Source organism: Lynx rufus, unplaced genomic scaffold, assembly GCF_022079265.1.
Source record: "Lynx rufus isolate CCGP_SWC_20201006 ecotype Redwood Valley unplaced genomic scaffold, mLynRuf1.p SCAF_2, whole genome shotgun sequence".
NCBI lineage: Eukaryota > Metazoa > Chordata > Mammalia > Carnivora > Felidae > Lynx > Lynx rufus.
In genome coordinates, this window is record NW_025814834.1 from 104,829,203 (window position 1) to 104,850,294 (window position 21,092).

Sequence of the window (21,092 nt, forward strand, 5' to 3'; positions counted from 1 at the left end):
TACGCCAAGACATGCTTATTTTGTAGCAAGCTTATATATTGATAAGCAAACCCCACCCAGGATTCTACAACATGCCAAAGTCCTTTTCCAGCCCCAGGGACCAGCTAGCTCTGTGCACGGGCAACACTCCTGCACCCCCTCCCCTTCGGGGTATGTCCCTGCAAAAGAGAACAGGAGTCCAGCAGGGCCCTGCAGGTGGACTGTTCTGAGGAACTACACGTGGGCCCTGAGATTCCTGGCTTCCCCAGAGGACAACCGCTCCCCCGCCTACCTGAATGAATGCAGAGGCTCTCTTCGAAGGCTCCCACAGAAACTCGACAGCGTTCAGCTGGGTCGGGCTGGCCCTGGGGTCCAAGATACCAACAGACAGTGGAATATCTGCACACACATACACATACACAAAAGTGCAAGTGTCAGCCACTCCCAAGTATTTAGGGAAGGACTCTCATTACAGGTCCAAATGCCTTAACCACCATTTGAAATGCCAAAAGTTCTGAAAAGTACGTTTTGCGTGACCCATTTGGCAGAAAGCCAGACTTGAAGTGCCACGAAGCTATTTAGAGTCTTTGTCCCATTTCGTGTGACCAGTCATTCTATTCTGCTGCAGAAATATCAGTGTGCTTGATTGCCTGTTGGAGGCATTCCGTGCAGCTTGGGGGTCTACGCACCCTGGTGTCATTCTAAGTTCTAAATTCCAAAACCCAAATGGCTGCCAGGGTTATAGATAAAAGACCCCGGGATCCGTGCCTAAGACTCCAAAATTCAGTTTCTGCTCCCCGTCTCCGTGATGCCCAAGCTTCCCTCCATCACAGATCACAATCCTTTAAGGCAGGACCCTCTGCAAAGCCTCCGGGCAATCCCCGACAACAGGCCTTCTCATGCCACTGAAAGGGGAAGTCCCCGAGGGCAGGCCTGAGGACACAGTCACCTGTGCCAGCTCCCACAGCATTCTGCCCAAGGCAATAGTGCACTAAAGTGTCCCCCACAGGCATGAGTCCGATAGCATCCAGGAAGAACCCCAATGTGCCTGGAGTGCCTTGGGCCCTCCTAGCCCAAGGGACTCACCGATGTCCAGGATCCGGTCCCCGGGCCTGCTCCACCGCCATCCTTCCAGCTGCTGGTGCTCCGTGTACTGCAGCCGGCGGTCGTGGAAAACCACTCGGATAATGCTCTGGAGGAGGGGAGGCCGGGAGGGGACAGCCAGGTGTGAGGCCAACAAGGACCCAAAAGGAAGCACCTACCAGGGCAAACCTCCTACCCTTCAAGACCAAGGCCCCTCCTGCTGCTGGAGCCTCCCTTCCCTGCTCGCAAGCTCTGCGTGCTTCTCCCCGCTCAGAACCCCAATAACACAGTGAAAATGATGACGACCCCTTTTTCCAGAATTACTAAGTGTTTCGCGTGCATATATACCTTTTTGTGCAGATGAGCTAACGACAGCTCAGGGAAGTTCAGTAAGTGGCAAAGCCTGGCTCCAACCTGAGTCTGCCCAACCCAGAGCCCGTTCGATCAGCCCAGGCCCCTCTGGTCCTCAGTGCCACCGGCTTGCCCCTGGCCCCTGAGACAACACGCTCCAGGGAACAGGAACCCATTCCCACTCTGGAGCTTTCCCCAAACCTCCCAGCCACTCCTGAGCCCCATCCTCGGCAAGCCCAGGTTCCCAGACCCCAACCAACCCCTGGGGAGGGAGGGCGGCCCCACAGCCTTGCCTTGACATATTTCGTGTTCAGATCTTGAAAGTCTCCCAGCTTCCGATTCTCCAGCAGCCTGATTTCATAAGACTGACCTAGAGGGGGGTTAACAATACATTTTCCATTTCTGAGTGCTTTCAAATCTGGGGTTCACCCAGATAGAGGCCTTCTTGACCTCCTGAGTGGCCACACAGGCCTTATGGCCCCAGGCGACAAAGCAGAGGCGTCAGTCCGTGGCCAACTTAGATGGACTCTCTGGACTGCACACCCCAGCTTGTCCACTCAGCCTGGTTGCACCTAGGGCACCCCAAGTAGCACACCATGTGTACCCCAAGACACAGCACTTCTACAATTTTCAAAGAAACAGAATTCAACAAAATGGAGTTAACATTAAATTTAAGGAACGTAACTTAACATTTCTTCATAAAGGACGCCCCCCCCCATCCACTTGGATGGAGAACATAGCCACTCACCCAAATCCACATTACAGTAAATAACTGACCATACCGTTCCCGAGAGCAGGTTAAAGGAACGAGTAAAAGCCTGTTAAACATTGTCTTTAATTGCAGAATGAAAAGCATTTTCCCAAGTTAAAAGAATTTCATGTATTTAAAGGGTGTGGGGATTCCAACCAGCACAAGCTGGTTAAAGAACATACGTGGAGAAAAGACTCATCCACAGTAACAGAGAGAACTTGAATCTATGAATCGCATCTACAAATAATACGTGTACAAATATGTGTGAAGGAAACTATACACGTTTTATTAGGAAATAATATACAGTCTGAATAAATAGGACATGCCATATTCATTGACAGGAAGACCATATATCAAATGATGTCAATTTTTCCCAAAGTAAATAAGCGTAACCACAACTCTAAAACACCCTAATATATTTCACAACTAATAAAGGATGTTTTACAAATTAACAGAGAATAAATGATTTGATGATTGGAATTGGTAAATCCGACTGGCGGTTTGATTTTTTTTTTTTAAGATAAGGATAGACCCACAAGAAGTTACAAATGTAGAACAGAAAGATCCTGAGTGCCTGTCCCCCATTTTCCCCAGTGGTGGCATCCAGGTAAATACGGTTCATTAGCAAAACCAGGAAACTGACCATGGCACATGCAATTCACCAAACTACAGACCTGACTCTGATTTCTCCGGGTTTTATAGGTATTCACCTCACAGCAAATATCAAAAGAAGTTACCACTGGACTAAACAGTAAATTTCTTAAGGTTGGTTTTTATTTTACTTTTTTTAGAGAGAGTACGAATGGGGAGAGAGGGAGAGAATCTTAAGCAGGCTCCACGCTCAGAACAGAGAGGCTCAATCCCACAACCGCAAGATCATGACCTGAGCCGAAATCAAGAGTTAGGCGCTCACTCAACTGATGGAGCCACCCAGGAGCCCCCAATTTCTTAAGGTTTTATGTGAACATAAATCATACGTAGCTAACACTCAATAGGGAAGGACTTTCTGAAACTAAAACTGGGGAAGATGGAAATCTACCTATATTAAAACCCACCTCTCCCTCTCCTTATACACACACACACACACACACACACACACACACACACACACACACGAAACTTGACTGCAAACAGCACAAACCCAGCAGCTAGCAGCTTTAAAATAGCTAAAACGGCCATGATTTGAAAAACCCTAAGAGCCCTGGGGGTGAGTTGAATGCTGCCACCTCCCAGAAAAGGCCTGTCCATACCCTCATCTCCACAACCTGTGAATGTTATCTTGTATTTGGAAAAAGAGTCTTTGCAGATGCAATTAAATTAAGGATACTGAGATGAGGAGATACTCCTAGATTATCCGGAGGTCCCTAAATCTAATTACAAGTGTCCTTATAAGAGACACACGGGGGAGACAGAGAGGAGACAATGTGACAGCAGAGGCAGCAGAGACTGGAGACCTAGGAACACCTGGAGCCCCCGGCAGCCGGAAGTGCAAAGACTGGCTGGTCCCCTAAGGCCCCCGGAAGGAGCACGGCCCCATCAGATTTCCCACCTCCAGCCACCAGAACTCTGGGAGAATAAACTTCTGTTGTTTTGTTTTAAGCCAACATGTTTGTAGTAATTTGTTAAAGCAGCCACAAAGTTGTTCATCCTCCTCCCTGCCACGAACAACAGAATGGGCAAAGGACATGAGATTAAATCATTGCTTCCAAATATTCCCCTACAACAAGTACTGCCCGACACCATGTGAATCGCAGGGACTCGGAAGTGAGCAGGACGGACACAGGGCTGTGTGCCACGGGGCTCCTTCCCACGGCTCCCACCAGGCCTGGAAACGAGGCCGGCCAAGCACAGAAATGCCCACTTGGTATTTTACCAGCCTCTGGGACGGGACCAAGGGGCACAGTGATGCACTAAGCCCCAGTTACCACTCAGGACGATGTGCCCTTCGCATCAGAGGGCGGAGGCGCAAGCCCCAAACTCTTGTCCTGCCCACTTACCAGTCCGGGAGATGCCACTTGCTGACCTACCCAATGCTTCTAGCTTTCGGAAAGAGCCAGATTTTTAACATACGTTTCCGGGCTCTGGAGCCAACACTCCCTTAACAGCAACATAAAATGGAGCCTCACACACCCTAACTGGTTTTTCCAGCGTCCTCCACTTTCTCCGAGGGAAAGCGGAAAACGTAGCCAGCTCTGGCATGAGGCCTGAGGCCCAAGCGGTCATCACTATGGGTTTACAGGTGCCCCAGGGCCCAATTAGCACTGACCCCAGGCTCTGCGGGACAGCCCCAGCTCAAGCAAACCGAGGCTCCCCTCCTGCCCCATGCAGGGCAGTTTTGAGCCTGAACAGAAGGGGCAGCGAAATCTGGGCTCAGAGCTAGTAAGTGGGGCCCTGGGTCTGGGGCTACAGCCTCTTCCACCTGCTGCGAGGTCTGACCCACGTGCTTCCCCAACCGCCTCTCCAATCTCCCGTCCTTATCCCTTCCTCCTGCACATACACACACTCCGGGGCACCTCCCTCCCATGCCTGCCTGGACGCCAACGCTGGGGCCAGACCGACCTCCCCAAGCCCAGCTCTCACGCAGCGCCATCAGAAGGCCACTGTCCGTGGTCTCACACACCAATCAGCGAGGTCATGAAAGCTGAACTGACCTGAGCACAGGGGCACCTCTCTGCTTGGCCAGCATCATTTCAGGGCATGAGTGAGAGCCAAGGGAAGCAGGCTCCATGAGGGCACAGAGTACATCTGTTCCGCTGGTCACTATATTGTTTGACACACAGTAGATATTCCGCAAGTGTGTGCTTAAATGTCATTTCATACTCTTTGCGATGCTGTTCTGTGCCAGAACTACATACAGGGTTTGCAAAACTAAGACACACTCTTGCCCTCGAAGGTTAGCAGTCTTCCAGGCTACATCACACCATGTAGGAAAAGTAGTCATATGAGGCAGAATTTGGAAAATCTCCTTAAGAGACAACAGAAATCCAAAGTTGAGCAATACTCACAGAGAATGAGGGTGTGACGGGGGGGGGGGGGGGGGGAAGGGTGACAAAAGATTTGGACTAGGAGATGACATTTAAGATGGACTTTGAAGAGTGCACAGGATTTCTAGAGTGGAGGGGATGAATGAATGAGAAAGCGATCCCAAGCAAAACTGAGGCAAGCTGGCAGGAGGGGAGAGGCGTGCCTCGGAGGACAATAACTGGCAGCTCCCAGTCGCTGGGTGCTCCCGTGGTGGCAGCATCTGCTCAGGTGTTCACTCACCTGAATCTCAGCACAGGTCAGACAGCCTGTGACTCGGGCAGCTTGGGGTCGTGGACCCCACTGACAGGAGGGGGCAGAGGTTCCCTGACTTGGGCACAATTGGCACAGCCAGGAGCAGACACTAAATGTTTCCAGATCCTACCGCATCCTACCCGGTGGGTGTCATTCACTGGGCGGGGGACATCTATAGTTCTACATGATTCTCTCTTTCCTGGGAGGTACCAGCTTGCTACAGCATGTCACGGTATATATCCCCATCCCAAGTTAAGATGGGGTTTTTTTCCCCTTCCTTCTTCTCTCTAGGATCAACAAGAGAGAGGCTTCCTAGGATGACCAAATCAACTTGGAGGGTGGATTCTGCATACAGCATGTTGGCCCCAATTCCTGGTCTATAAAATATTCTGTTTCCCACATTCTAAACAACCTGGGAAGAAAAACAAGCACTACAGGAAATGAAGGTAAAACCCTGTTCTAATTCCAAAATTGTAAAATGTGGCAAAAGAAAGAGAAGTTGGCCCTAGAATCAAGGAAATAGGATAATAAGTAACTATCATTCAGTTTCTGTACGGCTACATGCCAGGACATGGCCAAGCCTGTCACATGCATTATTGGATTTGGTCCCCCCAACGGTCCTATGAGGAAAACCCATCACTGCTCCCATTTTATAGATGAGGAAATTAAAATTAAGATACAGAGGTGTTGGGGCGCCTGGGTGGCGAAGTCGGTTAAGCGTCCGACTTCAGCCAGGTCACGATCTCGCGGTCCGTGAGTTCGAGCCCCGCGTCAGGCTCTGGGCTGATGGCTCAGAGCCTGGAGCCTGGTTCCGATTCTGTGTCTCCCTCTCTCTCTGTGCCTCCCCCGTTCATGCTCTGTCTCTCTCTGTCCCAAAAATAAATAAACGTTGAAAAATAAAATAAAATAAAATAAAATAAAATAAAATAAAATAAAATAAAATAAAATAAAAAATAAAAAAAAAGATACAGAGGTGTTAAGAATCTTGGTGAAGATCAAACCTGGGCTTATCAGACTCCAAAGATTGATCACTTAGCCAAACAACCGCATACAGTCTCTAGTGGCTTCAAAGGTCCCTTCTGGTTCTAACATTCAAGGAGTCCACTCTATGTTTCCTCCCGAATTTCTTTATATTCATCTTATTGTATGACCCTCTCCCACACACCTAAACCCTCCCCTTCCTTTAAGGCTCAAATCCCTAATATCCTATACACCTGCTAAACCAAGATGCACCTTCAAAGTCTAATGGACATGTGACCACACTGTTACATGAGGTCTCATATTTGTTTCCTCATGACAAACTAGTCTCCCTGAAACACTCCATTTAAAATACCACTCCATTTAAAATACTCCGGGGGCACCTGAGTAGCTCAGTCGATTGAGCACCTGACTCATTTCAGCTCAGGTCATGATCCCAGGGTCGTGGGATTGAGCCCCGTGTCAGACTCTGCTCTGAGTGCAGAGCATGCTTAAGATCCTCTCTCTCTCCCTCTGCCCCTCTCCCCCACTCGTGCTCGCTCTCTAAAAAAAAAAAAAAAAAAAAAAAAAAAAATAGGGGTGCCTGGGTGGCTCAGTCAGTTGGGCATCCAACTTTGGCTCAGGTCATGATCTCAGGTTTGTGGATTTGAGCCCTGCATCGGGCTCTGTGCTGACAGCTCAGAGCCTGGAGCCTGCTTCGGATTCTGTGTCTCTCTCTCTGTCCCTCCCCTGCTCACGCTGTCTCTCAAAAATGAATAAACGTTAAAAAAAAATATTAATAAATAAAATTTAAAAAATAAAATAAAAAATAATAATAAAATAAAATACTCTGAAGATATAAGGTTATAATCACTAAAATCATGTAATTTGGCATGTAAACAAACGGACTAAAAGAATAAAAAAGCCAGAAATAGACTTGTAAACACTTGGAAACCTAATCTATGACAGTGAGAAAAGACACAGACTTTTTAAGAGTGTGGAATAACTGGTTATGCATATGGAAAAAATACATGGCTACCTCATACCGTACGTATATAATAATTCTAAGTTAACGAAAACCAAAATAAGAGCAAAACCTAACATTTCTAGAAAAAAATATGAGATTATTTTATGACTATGAGGTAGGAAAGGATCTTTTTTAAAGTAGACACAAATATGGGGCGCCTGGGTGGCTCAGTCGGTTGAGCGTCCGACTTCAGCTCAGGTCACGATCTCACAGTTCGTGAGTTCGAGCCCCGCGTCGGGCTCTGGGCTGATGGCTCAGAGCCTGGAGCCTGCTTCCGAATCTGTGTCTCCCTCTCTCTCTGCCCCTCCCCCATTCATGTTCTGTCTCTCTCTGTCTCAAAAATAAATAAACGTTAAAAAAATAAAATAAAAAAATAAATAAAGTAGACACAAATACACAAAGGAAAAATGATGCCCTTTATATTATATAGGAAAACCATGGTAACATTTATACCCAGACACTTTTGAAAACGCCAAGGGTGCTGTTAATAATTACACGGTCTCTACAAGTGGGGACTGACCTGGAAAACTGGGTCATAATGATCACTCTCCGGCAAGAGAAAATGATCAACATGCACATGAAAAGATGCTGGTCTCTGCAAGTGTGCAGGGTGATGCAAAGTAAGGTAAGATACCATCTTCTGTCCATCGGAGGGGCAAAAATTACAGGCGGACGATATCAAGTGCCGATTACAAGGTAGAGAATGGGTACTCTTGGTCATTGCTGATGGAAGTATTACACTGATACCACCATTTTGGAGAAGGGTCTGGCAACAAGGTTTCATTAAAGATGTACAAACCCTTCAGTCAGGCAAATCCAATTCTAAAAGCATATCCTAAAGAAGCTCTTCATGTACATCAGGAGACAGACAAAACTTGCTCACTGTGGCATCGCTCATTACGGGGAGAAACTGTCAACAACCTATCTATCCAGCACCACGAAAAGAGATACGTTGATTCTATTATTTGACTTAGAATGGAAGTGCACACAGCACTTAAAATGAGCACTCTAGTGACACACACCAACATGGAGAAATCTCAGAGTCATAATAGTAAGCAAAAAAGGTATATGGTAAGGGCACCTGGCTGATTTAGCGGGTAGAGCATGCAACTCTTAATCTCGGGGTTGTAAATTCAAGCCCCATGTTGGGTGCAGAGATTACTTAAAAATAAACAAGTTTTTTCAAAAAAGGTATCTGGTGACACATAAGAAACTACTTAATATTAAGTTTAAAGACACGGAAAATGATGGGGCACCTGGGTGGCTCAGTTGGTTGGGGGTCCAACTTCAGCTCAGGTCTGATCTCCCAGTTTGTAAGTTCGAGCCCTGCGTCAGGCTCTGTGCCGACAGCTCAGAGGCTAGAGCCTGCTTTGGATTCTGTGTCTCCCCCTCTCTCTGCCCCTCTCATGTTCATGCTCTGTCTCCTTCCCTTTCAAAAATAAACCTTAAAAAATTTTTTTAACAAAAAAGACACAAAAAATGATGCCATTAATTTGGTAGCTAACTGCGCAAGGCAGTAAAAAAATTAAGAATCTGCGTAGACATTCAAACCAACACCAACATTTCAAACCAACGCCAGTTTCACAAGTGGTTTTGCTTCTGAGGAGGGAAGAAAGGCAACAGCATTAGAAAGAGGGACAATCAGGAGCAAATTTGGCAAGGTTGCAAACTGCGTTGGGCACACGAGTATGTGTTCTCTTCTTCTCTGTAGTCCTCAATCGATCTGAAATTAAAACACACACACAACAACGGGGTGGAGGCAGGACACTTGGGAGCCAGCTGTTATCTGCACTGCATTTCGGTCATGTGTGTTCTGACTCCCCACCCCCACTTCACAGGGAGGGTCCCTTGGACTCCGTTACTCAGCAATCACCCTTGCATCCCCCACGGCCACCCGCTCTGTGCCCAGTGACACGCTGGGTGCAGGGCGTACCAAGATGCTAGCGGGGACAGCATTCACCACCCTCGTTTACCCCACAATTCTGCCACTGAAATAAACTGCCTGTTTATTGTGACGATGCTATTTGTTTAATCAACTCACTTTTTAAACTTACTTTCGAAAAGTGTGTCAGAGCTGCATACAGAACAATCATAATCACATACCAGAAATAAACAGTAACTGAAAAATTACAGAGATAAGCATCTGCCAGTGTTCTTCTGCAAGCTCCCAAAACTACTTTGGGAACGTGTCTGGAGCCTGGGGTCATAGGTGGACCCACCACTGACTAATGGGTAAATCACTCCGTTTGTGAGTCTCAGTTTCCAGGTCTCCAAAATGTGGCCGACACCGGTATTTAAGGGGCAGAAGGCTGTTGGCGGATTGAAGGCGCACCTAATGGAGAGCGGCAAATAGGTCTCTGGCTGGATCTTAACCCCCCCGCCCCTGCAGTGAGAACACAGGCAGACATACCAGGGCCCTACCAGGGGATGGTGGTCCTTCCTCCCCCAAAGTCTTCAGGGCAATGCCCTCTACCATCCCCAGCCCCCACCCTCTACTTTGGAGCAGTTAAAGGTCTTTTAAAGGCTAAAAGGGAAGGAGCCCCAGGGTTGGCACTTGGTGATATAAACTAGCCGTCAGCAGGTGGCCACCAGGCCAGGAATGGCCTGAGCTGGAGGAGGGGCGGTCACAGTCTTCACATCCACCTCCCCACCTTAACCAGCAGAGCCCTGGTGACCCCTAGCACCTTGGCACTCCAGCTTTAGCTCCCAGGAAGCAGCGGGGGGCCCCCAGCTGAGGCTCAGTAGGGAACTGGGCCACCCTCCCCAAGAATGGTTAGGACCCTGCCCAGTGGGCCCAGACACCATTCCAAGGGGTGTAGAACCCTCCCTCTCCCCCACCCTTAAGACTATGTCCACCCTCCGCCCTGCCCCTTTGCCCTTGCTCGCCTCCACCCTGCAGGAGCACTACCAGGAATGGAAGAAGGAGGGCAAGGACTACATGGGATACAAGAGCAACACCTCTTCCGAGGAAAATATACATCGGGCACTTTACACTGCACCCACTCCAGACAAGTGCTCAACAGACCTTCATTCCCTCTTCCCTCACAACCTGTAATATCTAACACCTTCTAGCCCAGGCATCAGCCAACTTTCTCCCTAAAGGGCCAGACAGTAACTATGTTCAGCCTTGTGGCCCATAAGGTATCTGTCACAACTACTCGACTCTGCCACTGTAACAAGGAAGCAGCCATACACAACACATGAGTGAATGGGTGTGGCTGTGGTCCAATAAAACTTTATTTATAGACATTGACATTCAAGTTTTTATATAATGTTCACTCTTTCTGCTGACCTCTCCCTCTCCCTCCCTCCCAACTTCTTTTGATGCTTCGCAGCTTTGCCCCTTGGCTTTCTTGCACAATGCCTAAGTTGGAGGTCCTCAGCTAGACCGGAAGCTCTTGAGGACAGGCCAGCTACTGGTTTACCTGAACCAGAGTTGCGCGTGCACACACACACACACACACACACACACATTCACATTCCACCCTCTTCTACAGTAGTGGCACGTGACAGGCTCAGAATTAATGGTGGCAGAATTTGATATTAAGTTCCCTTACTAAAGCAGGGGTGCCTGGGTGGCTCATTCGGCTAAGCCTATGACTTTGGCTCAGGTCACGATCTCATGCTGTGTGAGTTCGAGCCCCACATCGGGCTCTGTGCTGACAGCTCAGAGCCTGGAGCCTGCTTCGTATTCTGTGTCTCCCTCTCTCTCTGCCCCTCCCCTGCTCACACTCTGTCTCTGTCTCTCTCTCTCTCTCAAAAATAAAGATTTAAAAAAAAATTTTTTTAATTCCTTAAAGCAATTAACAGAGCTGGAACTAGTCAGTCACACCAAGAAGAACATGAACAGATGCCCAGCCTCCCTGATGGTCAAAGAAATGCCAAATGGCAATGATGCAATGCGAGTTTCATCTATCAGACTGGCAAAAATTTAACCGACTGCTAGCATCCCCAAAGAACAAAATATGGGCGTGGACTCTCAAACACACTAGAGGTGGGACAGATAACATCACAGCCTATTGGGTATTTTGACAATACCCATCAATACTGAGGATACGCACAGTCTATGATGCAAATACCCCATCAAAAAAGTTGCTGAATAACATGTTCACGATGTAACTGCACTTTTATTTTTAAATGTTATACATGCCCCCTTATATTTCTGAGTCTAATATACGTATCTAACAGTTGACAGAAAAGGACCTTTCCCTCTTAAATTATATACATCTTCAGCATTAACGTTGTTGAAAACTAGAAATATATTACATGTGAATTTGAAAAACATGAAACAAACAGTAGGGAGTGTTTCATATTGTCCCAGGCATGTAACAGATGCCCAACAATGATTGGTATTCTTTTACCCAGTGCCAGGCCAGCACCCAAAACCCAACCAGACAGATGGGCATTTGGGGAAAACAGACTTCATCCAATAAACAAAACACCAAACACGTGCACACAAGGGCAGACACAGGGAGTGCCCAGCGTCTCTCTGAGAGCCCACCCTGACAACCCACAGTGCATTATGACTGTGCCCATTTTAGAGGGGAGGATACTAAGGCCCAGAGAGATACTGATGTACCCAAGGTGACGTTGCAAGTGAATGGCAAAGTCTCAGCAGCCTGTGGCCTGGCCCAAGACAAGAACGGGGAGGGCAGCCGGGGTCAGGTCAGATGCACTGGCGTTGAGCCTAGACTTTCCCATATCCTGGCAAGTTCATGACTTTCTCTGAATCTTCCCCTCCTCATCTGCAAAATGTCCTTTGCAGAGTGGTTGGGAGACTGAATGAGATAACGTACTTGCAGCCTGGCATGCAGTAAGTGTTCAACCAGTACCAGTCACAATTAGCACTTGCGAAAGGGCATGAAATGCGCTCAGGTACTGAGCCCGACTCATGCACTGACCACTGCACTCAGTGCTGCACAGACGGACTCCTGCAGCCCTCACAAGAGCTCTGTGCACCAAGTGACCCGGCCACCCAAGGTCACACAGCCAGGAGGCAGCCACACTGGGACACGCCCTGGGGCGACTCCACCAGGGCTACCTGAGTCTCTCTGCCACCGTCTGGGGGGGGGGGGTGGCAGGTGGAGGACATCTCTGCTGCCCAGAGCAGGCCCAGCCCTGCTAGCCTCCCCCAGGCCGTGCCCACCAGGCGCTCCCTCAGGAGCGGCTGTGCCCAGTGAGCGGAACCCGGTGCAGGGCCTCCTGCCCAGATCACAGTGTTCCCAAGAACAGGAGGCAATTGCCCGGGCCGGCCAAGATTTAAAGGTTGTTTACTTTCCAACAGTTACTGCTTTGGGTAATTAATACCATATAAAACATAATGGAGGCCGTCATTACCTCCAAGAAGGGAGGGCTGACCGCCAGCCGTCGGGTAGCACGAGCAGGTGGAGGAAGCATTAACACCGCACACACCGTGTCCCGCACAGGACTTTGTCTTGTCACCAGCATGTGGGCACTACCATGCCAATGTGTCGACACAAGGCAGGCTTCTGCGAAAAGGCTTGGCCATCAACACACCCAGGTCCTGATGATGGCCTGTCACCTGTGTGACCTTGGACAGGGCACTTAACCTCCTCACAGCCACTCGTGTCAGGGACTAGGCATCATGCCCGGCACACAATGGATCCCGAACACACACACAGGAAGTATGTGTGCGTACGTACAAAGTAAAGGTGTCCGTGTCCTAGAAACTCTTTAGAGAAGGGGCTGTTTCCAGGGCCAGAGCAGGCAAAATGCAAGAGGCTCATCTTGTAGCACCAAAAGTGAGAGCAGGCTCAGAAAAAGGAGAGAGGCATGTCAAAGTGTCACGGGGGCCCATCGGAAGGAGCCCCCACTAGCCACAACTGGCACAAATTGGACAAGAACTCAGAAACAATAATGCTGAATTTTAACCCAGAGAGTAAAATAAACATCCACAGGTCCGAACTCATGCAATAGATCAGTGAGTGCATAAATTAACGGTCGAGAAGAAAAAGCTCCTTCTGACAGTAGCATTCCAATTACTAAATGTAGAAAGAGAAATAAATAGAAAATCACCACTAAGCAAATGCTGCAGTAGAAATTGGTGCAAAAACGATCAACCAAAGGATCAACTAAGAGTGGGCGTAAGTTTGAGGACAATCAAGGTATCAGCATAGTCTCCAACCATCTCCTCCACCCCAAGATATCTATTAATTACAAAGGGGAAAATACCAACCTCACAGCCGAGGAAGCTGGCCAACGTACTAACTTATCAAGGCCAGCACTACCAGCAATGAGACAAATCAGCATCATGAACCCCTAATAGGATACACTAGCCTGGGCACAATGTCACTTCTGTGGCATTCTTGCCAAAAAAACAAAACTTCAATCTCATTATTTAAAAACATCAAACAAGGGGCGCCTGGGGGGCTCAGTCAGTTAAGCATCTGACTTCGGCTCAGGTCATGATCTCGCAGTTCGTGGGTTCAAGGCCCACATCGGGCTCTGTGCTGACAGCTCAGAGCCTGGAACCTGCTTCAGATTCTGTGCCCCCCCCCCTCCCCCCCCCCCACCTCTCTGCCTTCACTCTCCCCCACTCACACTCTGTCTCTCTCTCAAAAATAAACATTAAAAAAAATTAAAAAATAAAAACATCAAACAAACCAAAACTGAGCGCATTCTACCAAATAACCAGTAAGCACTCTTTAAGTCTGAAGGTCATAGAAGACAAGAGAAGACTGAGGGACTATCACCAGTTGCAGGGGACTAAGAAAACCAGACAAAAAAATGCCACGTGGGATCCTGGATTGGATCCTGGAGCAGAAAAGGTCAGCAACAGAGGCAGTGGTAAAATGCAAGACGAGTAGAGGTGTAGAGAGCATCACAGCAATGGAAGTACCTGGTTTCAATCACTGTACCATGGTTCTTTATTTTTTTTTTTCACTGAAAACTATAGAAAGCTTATGAGGTTCTTTATTTTTTTAAATTTATTTATGGGGCGCCTGGGTGGCGCAGTCGGTTAAGCGTCCGACTTCAGCCAGGTCACGATCTCGCGGTCCGGGAGTTCGAGCCCCGCGTCGGGCTCTGGGCTGATGGCTCAGAGCCTGGAGCCTGTTTCCGATTCTGTGTCTCCCTCTCTCTCTGCCCCTCCCCCGTTCATGCTCTGTCTCTCTCTGTCCCAAAAATAAATAAAAATGTTGAAAAAAAAAATTTTTTTTTAAATAAAAAAAATAAAAAAAAAATAAAATAAAATTTATTTATAATTTCTACACCCACTGTGGGGCTCAAACTCACGACCCCGAGAGCAAAAGTCGCATGCTTCACTGACTGAGCCAGCCAGGTGCCCCACTGTACCATGTTTATATGTGATGTTAACATTATGGGAAGCTGTATAGAATATCGGTACTATTTTTGACACTTTGTATCTCTTAATCCCCTCGGACACTTTTCCTTAAGTCTAAAATTATTCTCTTCTCCCTCCCAAAATGCTCTGGATTCCCAAGTTCCACCTACAACTGTGGACAGCAGACCTCGAGGGGACCCAGGAATGGTCATGCTCATAAGCTAGGAATTAGCTTATCTTCTTCCTATTTTGTCTCCTGTGTGTTTATTGCTGGTTCATAGGAAATTCACTGATTTTTGTATGTTGAACTGGCATCCAGCCACAGTGCTAAACTGAATCTTTACTCTATTAAAATGAACAATAAGTAACTACAGATTGTCAACCCATTTCAATTTAACTGGTGAATTTAATGGTAAGCTAAAGTAAGTGGTAACTGCTTACGGTTCAACTTAACACGATGGTTCTTGCAGAGCAACAAGCAAAATGGCAACAGAAAAATGAGCAAGGGATACAAACTGCCAGTCTTTTGTAAAAGAAACGTAAGCATATAAAAAGATGTTCGATGACACTCATAACAGTTATGAGAAATTAGGTGGATGCCAGTTAAAATAAGGAGCTTATTTTCTATATGCATTTTAGAAAGGTTTAAAAGGCTGACAACATAGAGTCCAGATATGGGTGTGGAGAGATAGGTCCCCTCCTGCTCAGGCAGGGGTACGAATGGTAAACTACTAGGACAAAGAACAGTAAAGAGTAGAAAACCAAATCTCAAAGATCAGGTCAGAGCTGTGACTCACTCGGTCCCCTCCCCTCTGAGACCTGCCCTGCACCATATCCTGGGCTGACGTGTCCACATGCCCTTTACTGGCCAAGATTTTGGAGGTAGGAGCCAGAGTTCCTGGTCACTCCTATCCCAACCCCCAACATTCTGGCCCTGGGGCAGCCCCACTTTCTCTCTCAGCCTCTGGCAAGCTGAAGGACTTTGTAGTCCCCGTCTGTGCTTTCCCCTCACCGTCAGGCCTTCCAGAAGAGCAAGCACCTAGGGACCATGTCGAGGAACTGCTTGAGGGTGGAGAAAGAGAGAGGGTGGGAGCAGCCATGCTTACAGAGGGCCCGGCTCTTGGCCACATCCCGGCAGGTGAGCATGCGACATGGCCTGGCCAATGGTTCCCGCCCTGGGAATGCCAAACCACAGGCAGGGAATGAGAACACCAGCCCCTCTGGGTGGCTGGGCTGAGGGCCTATGTTCTCAGGAGCTTTTGGTGGCCTTACTGTCTGCCCTCTGGCCACAGAAGCCGGGAAGCTGGTAGGCAGAAAGAGTATAAAGCAGATCCCCAGAGAGGAACAGGTAAGAAAGGCGGAGAATTCTCATGGCGTTCGAGCCTCTGGCTTCAGTTTGCTTCTGCGGCCAGGCTGTGGCCATGCCTTGAGGTCCCCTGCTCCATGTGATGCCAGCAGACAGCCACCGTGGCCACCAGAAGAGGCCTCCACCATCCCATCCTTACACCATCACAGAGATGGACAATAACCAGTGCTGGAGGTGAAGAAACTAGAATCCTCCTGTACGCTGCTAGCACATGGGGCAGCTGCTTTGGAAAACAGTCTAGCAGTTCCTCAAATATTTAAATGGAGTCCCCATATGACCCAGATATTCTGCCCCTAGATACATTCATAAGAGAAATGAAAATACAGGTCCACGCGAACACTTGTACATGAATATTCATAGCAGCATATTCATAATATGCCAAGAAGTGGAAACAACCCAAACGTCTATTAACGAAAGAATGGACAAATAAAATAAGGCCCACCCACACACCAGTGTTATATGGCAATGAAAAAGAATGAAGTTCCGATCCATGCTACAACACGGATGGCCCGTGAAAACATACCAGGGGCGCCTGGTATGAACATGCGAGCCCTGATTTTGGGGTTGTGAATTGAAGCCCCACATTGGGTGGAGAGAGGACTCAAAAATAAAATCTTTACAAAACAAAACAAAACAAAACATTATGCTAAGAGAAGGAAGTCAGTCACAGAAGACCACCATTTGTATAATGCTTTATACAGAAAGTATCCAGAACAGGCAAATTTTTAGATAGAAAGTAAATAGTGGCTGCCTATGGCTGGAGGGGGGGAGGAAGGAGAAAATGGAGACGGTCTGCTTGCTAACAGGTGCAGAGTTTAAGAGGGACAAAAGCATTCTAAGATTAATAGTGGTGGTGGTATGATCCATTTAGTTGAATATATTAAAAAACATGGATTGTGTACTTTAAGTAGGTGGATTATATGGTATGTGAACTGCATCCCAATAAAACCGTTTAAAAACAGAGAGGCCAGGGGCACCTGGGTGGCTTAGCTGGTTGAGCGTCTTGACTTTGGCTCAGGTCATAACCTCGAGGCTCGTGATTTTGACACCTGCGTCAGGCTCTGTGCTGACAGCTCAGAACCCACTTCGGATCCTCTGTCCCTGTCTCCTTCTCTCTCTCTCTCTCTCTCTCTCTCTCTCTCTCTGTGCCCCTCCCGCGCGCGCGCGCGCACACACACACACACACACACACACACAGACCCACACGCACACTCTCTCAAAAATAAACATCTAAAAAAACAAAATACAAATATAAATCAATCAATCAATCAATACAGAGACCAGATTAAGCTGGTCCTACCCTGACCTCCCTTCCTGCTCTCCTCCCTTCCAAACAGCTGTGGAAAACAGCCAAACTTAACAGAAGGGAATTAACGTTTATCGAGACCCGGCAATACACCTAGCATTTAAGTATGACGTACCATACAAATTATAAACTTTTGTCCACCTGTGCAGTGACCAGAGTTTATTCATTCTGGGTACCCTGTCCCCTCAGCCTGATGGTCTGTCCCGGTTGCCTACTGCTTGTTTGGTTTAGGGGTAAGACACTCAGGGCCCTGGCCGGCAGCAGTGCCCTTTGGTGCCAGGGAGAGCCTGCTGATGACCACATAAATGTCACTGCTGCTGACCATGTGACAGCTGCACAGTGCTCTGATGAGGCTGTCTGAATTATGGGCACTAGGATCAAGTCTGTTTGAGGTTTCCCCCGGGAATTTGGGTATATGCTGGTTTGATTGCTTTTACAGTAAAAAGCCAAGGTATTTTGCAGGAAAACAAAAGACTTTCTGCCCAAGTTAAAGAATACGTCAAGGCAGTGAGCAGACTGGATGCATTACAGAAGCCCCCAGAGCCTCCCTGCAACGGGGTGCCAGTCCTCTGGCATTGCAAACTCTGTGCTCGGCAGCACACAACAAAGATACGAACGAGTCCACCTTTTCACCGGGGGTACGGGAGACCTCCTCGAGAGAGAACAGAAAAGCGAGTCCCCTAAAATTTCATTCTATGGAGTAACGATGGCTCGTCTGCGAGGACAGACATGGTCGCTGGCAGAGGCATCAAAACCCTTCTGGTCTCAAGTGACTGAGGCCAAAGACACCTCAAAAATATCCCAGAAGAATGCTGAATACTGACAGAAATAGTGATTGGTTTTGAAGAAAATGGTCAGCTTCAGGAGAGCCTAAAAAGCTTCTTGCCCACAAAGATGCTCAAGAGGGCAGGTAAAAGAATAAAGTGACTGACTACACCCACAAACGTATGGCTAACTAATCTCTGACAAAGCAGGAAAGGATATCCAATGGAATAAAGACAGTCTCTTCAGCAAGTGGTGCTGGGAAAACTGGACAGAGACATGCAGAAGAATGAACCCGGACCACTTTCTTACACCATTCACAAAAATGAACTCAAAATGGATGAAAGACCGGGGCGCCTGGGAGGCTCAGTGGTTAAGTGCCAGACTTCGGCTCAGGTCATGATCTCAGTTTGTGGGTTCGAGCCCCACGTCAGGCTCTGTGCTGACAGCTCAGAGCCTGGAGCCTGCTTCAGATTCTGTGTCTCCCTCTCTCTCTGCCCCTCCCCTGCTTGTGCTCTATCTTGCTCTCTCAAAAAATAAACATTAAAAAAAAAAAAGGGGGGGGGGGATGAAAGACCTAAATGTAAGACAGGAAGCCATCAAAATCCCTAGGAGAAAGCAGGCAAAACTTCTTTGATGTTGGCCGCAGCAACTTCTTACTCAACACATCTCTGGAGGCAAGAGAAACAAAAGCAAAAATGAACTATTGGGACCTTATCAAAAATAAAAAGCTTCTGCACAGAGAAGGAAACAATCAGCAAAACTAAAAAGCAACCGACAGGATGGGAGAAGATATTTGCAAACAACATATCAGGTAAAGGGTTAGTATCCAAAATCTACAAAGAGCTTATCAAACTCAACGCCCAAAAAACAAATAATGCAGTGAAGAAATGGGCAAAAGACATAAATAGACGCTTCTCCAAAGAAGACATCCAGATGGCCAACCGACACGTGAAAAAATGCTCAACATCACTCATCATCAGGGAAATACACATCAAAACCACAATGAGATACCACCTCACACCTGTCAGAATGGCTAAGAGTAACAACTCAGGCAATAACAGATGTTGACGAGGACGCGGAGAAAGAGGACCTCTTTTGCATTGCTGGTGGGAATGCAAACTGGTGCAGCCACTCTGGAAAATGGTATGGAGGTTCCTCAAAAAATTAAAATAGAACTACCCAACGACCCAGCAATTGCACTACTTGGTAATTTATCCAAGGGATACAGGTATGCTGTTTCGCAGGGGCACATGCACCCCAATGTTTCTAGCAGCACTTTCAACAATAGCCAAAGTATGGAAAAAGCCCAAATGTCCATCGATGGATCAATGGATAAAGAAGATGTGGTATATATATACAACGGAGTATTACTCGGCAATCAAAAAGAATGAAATCTTGCCATTTGCAATGACGTGGATGGAACTAGAGGGTATTATGCTAAGCAAAATTAAAGAAAGATATCATATGACTTCGCTCACATGAGGACTTTAAGATATAAAACAGATGAATATAAGGGGAGGGAAGCAAAAATAATATAAAAACAGGGAGGGGACAAAACATGAGACTCTTAAATATGGAGAACAGAGGGTTCCTGGAGGGCGTGTGGAGGGGGCATGGGCTAAATGGGGAAGGGGCACTAAGGAATCTACTCCTGAAACCATGGTTGCACTAGATGCCAACTAACTTGGATATAAATTAAAAAAAAAAGAATAAAGTGACTGCAGAACAACACACAAAGGGAACAGGACAGTGATGACAAAGGAAACCAGCCAAAATCTCTGAGATGACACACTCCCGGCTCTGCCTAGAGATTACCCGAATGACAGCACCTTGACATCAGACAAAGAGTCACAGGACAGATACCAAGACGATGAGAGGTCATTTTGAAGAAACGCAGCGATGCTCTTCGCGTTTCCCTAAAAAGCCTAGAGAGAGAAACAGAGGATTTCATAAGTGACGTAACAAAAATTAAGCGCACAAAGCACCTGAGGTTCAAATCAAAGGTCTGCGACCAGAGCGGGCAGCTCTCCAGTGCGGAAATGCACAGGTAGCAAAGGAGATTCAAAGAGCCGCTGCTCAAAGTCTACACTGCCCGAGTGCATGTCGATCAGGACATACAACCCTGTAGAAAACCATGGGGGAGGAAACTTACTGCTGAGAAACAGGGAGGCTTCCCCAGGTGCATGGAAACATCAGGCTTGCACATCCAGACTGTGGCTCCTACACAGATGGTCAAAGGCCCGGAGAGAGCAAAGGGAGACCAGCTCCCGTGAGATTACGGCTCAAGAAAGTTTGCAGTGGTTGTGCAGACTGAGAGGAAGCTCAGACAACTAAGAAAAAAACTGTCTGACTCTAAGTCTGAAATGTAGCTTTTCTCACATAGCTCCTTTGTGCCCACTATTCCACTTGCAGCCCAGGGCAGTGCCCAAGGTCACGTATTAAATTTACCATGTTTCTGGGGCCCCTGAGTGGCTCAATCATTTAAGCGGCAGACTCTTGATTTCAGCTCAGGTCCTAATCTCAAGGGTAGGGAGACTAAGCCCTGGGTCTGCCCAGGGCGCAGAGCCTGCCTGGGATTCTCCCTCCCTCTCCCTTTCTCTCTCGCGAGCGTGCGCGCTCGCGCTCTCTCTCTCTCTCTCTCTCTCTCTCTCTCTCTGCCCCTCCCCCCCAAAACATAAATAAACATTTTAAAACTCAATTAATTAGTTAACCATGCTTCCGGCTGCTTTGGTATCTGGGGCCTTGCTGACGCAAACCCTCCTAGGGCTAGACAGTTCTCAGATTATAAATAACTAGCCTTTGTGTGTGGCTTTCATATGCAAACCAAGCAAGCCACAGACCACACCCCAACCACCTCCTCCCAGAGCTTTCCCTCCAGGCCACTATTCTCCTGCCTAGGCCACTCCAGGGCTGGGTACCAGAGTTGGG

The 21,092-nt window shown here is 47.7% G+C and overlaps 1 protein-coding gene across 1 annotated transcript in view; it reads right to left on the reverse strand.

Annotated features, from left to right (window-relative positions):
- The window catches only part of TFCP2L1 (transcription factor CP2 like 1), a 55,282-nt gene that overhangs the window by 20,803 nt on the left and 13,387 nt on the right, over positions 1 to 21,092 (reverse strand). The window contains exons 3-5 of the mRNA XM_047085312.1: positions 1,707 to 1,783; positions 1,066 to 1,171; positions 272 to 378 (exon numbers count right to left, since the gene is read on the reverse strand). Coding sequence (XP_046941268.1) covers positions 272 to 378; positions 1,066 to 1,171; positions 1,707 to 1,783 — 290 coding nt within the window. The remainder of the gene's footprint in view (positions 1 to 271; positions 379 to 1,065; positions 1,172 to 1,706; positions 1,784 to 21,092) is intronic.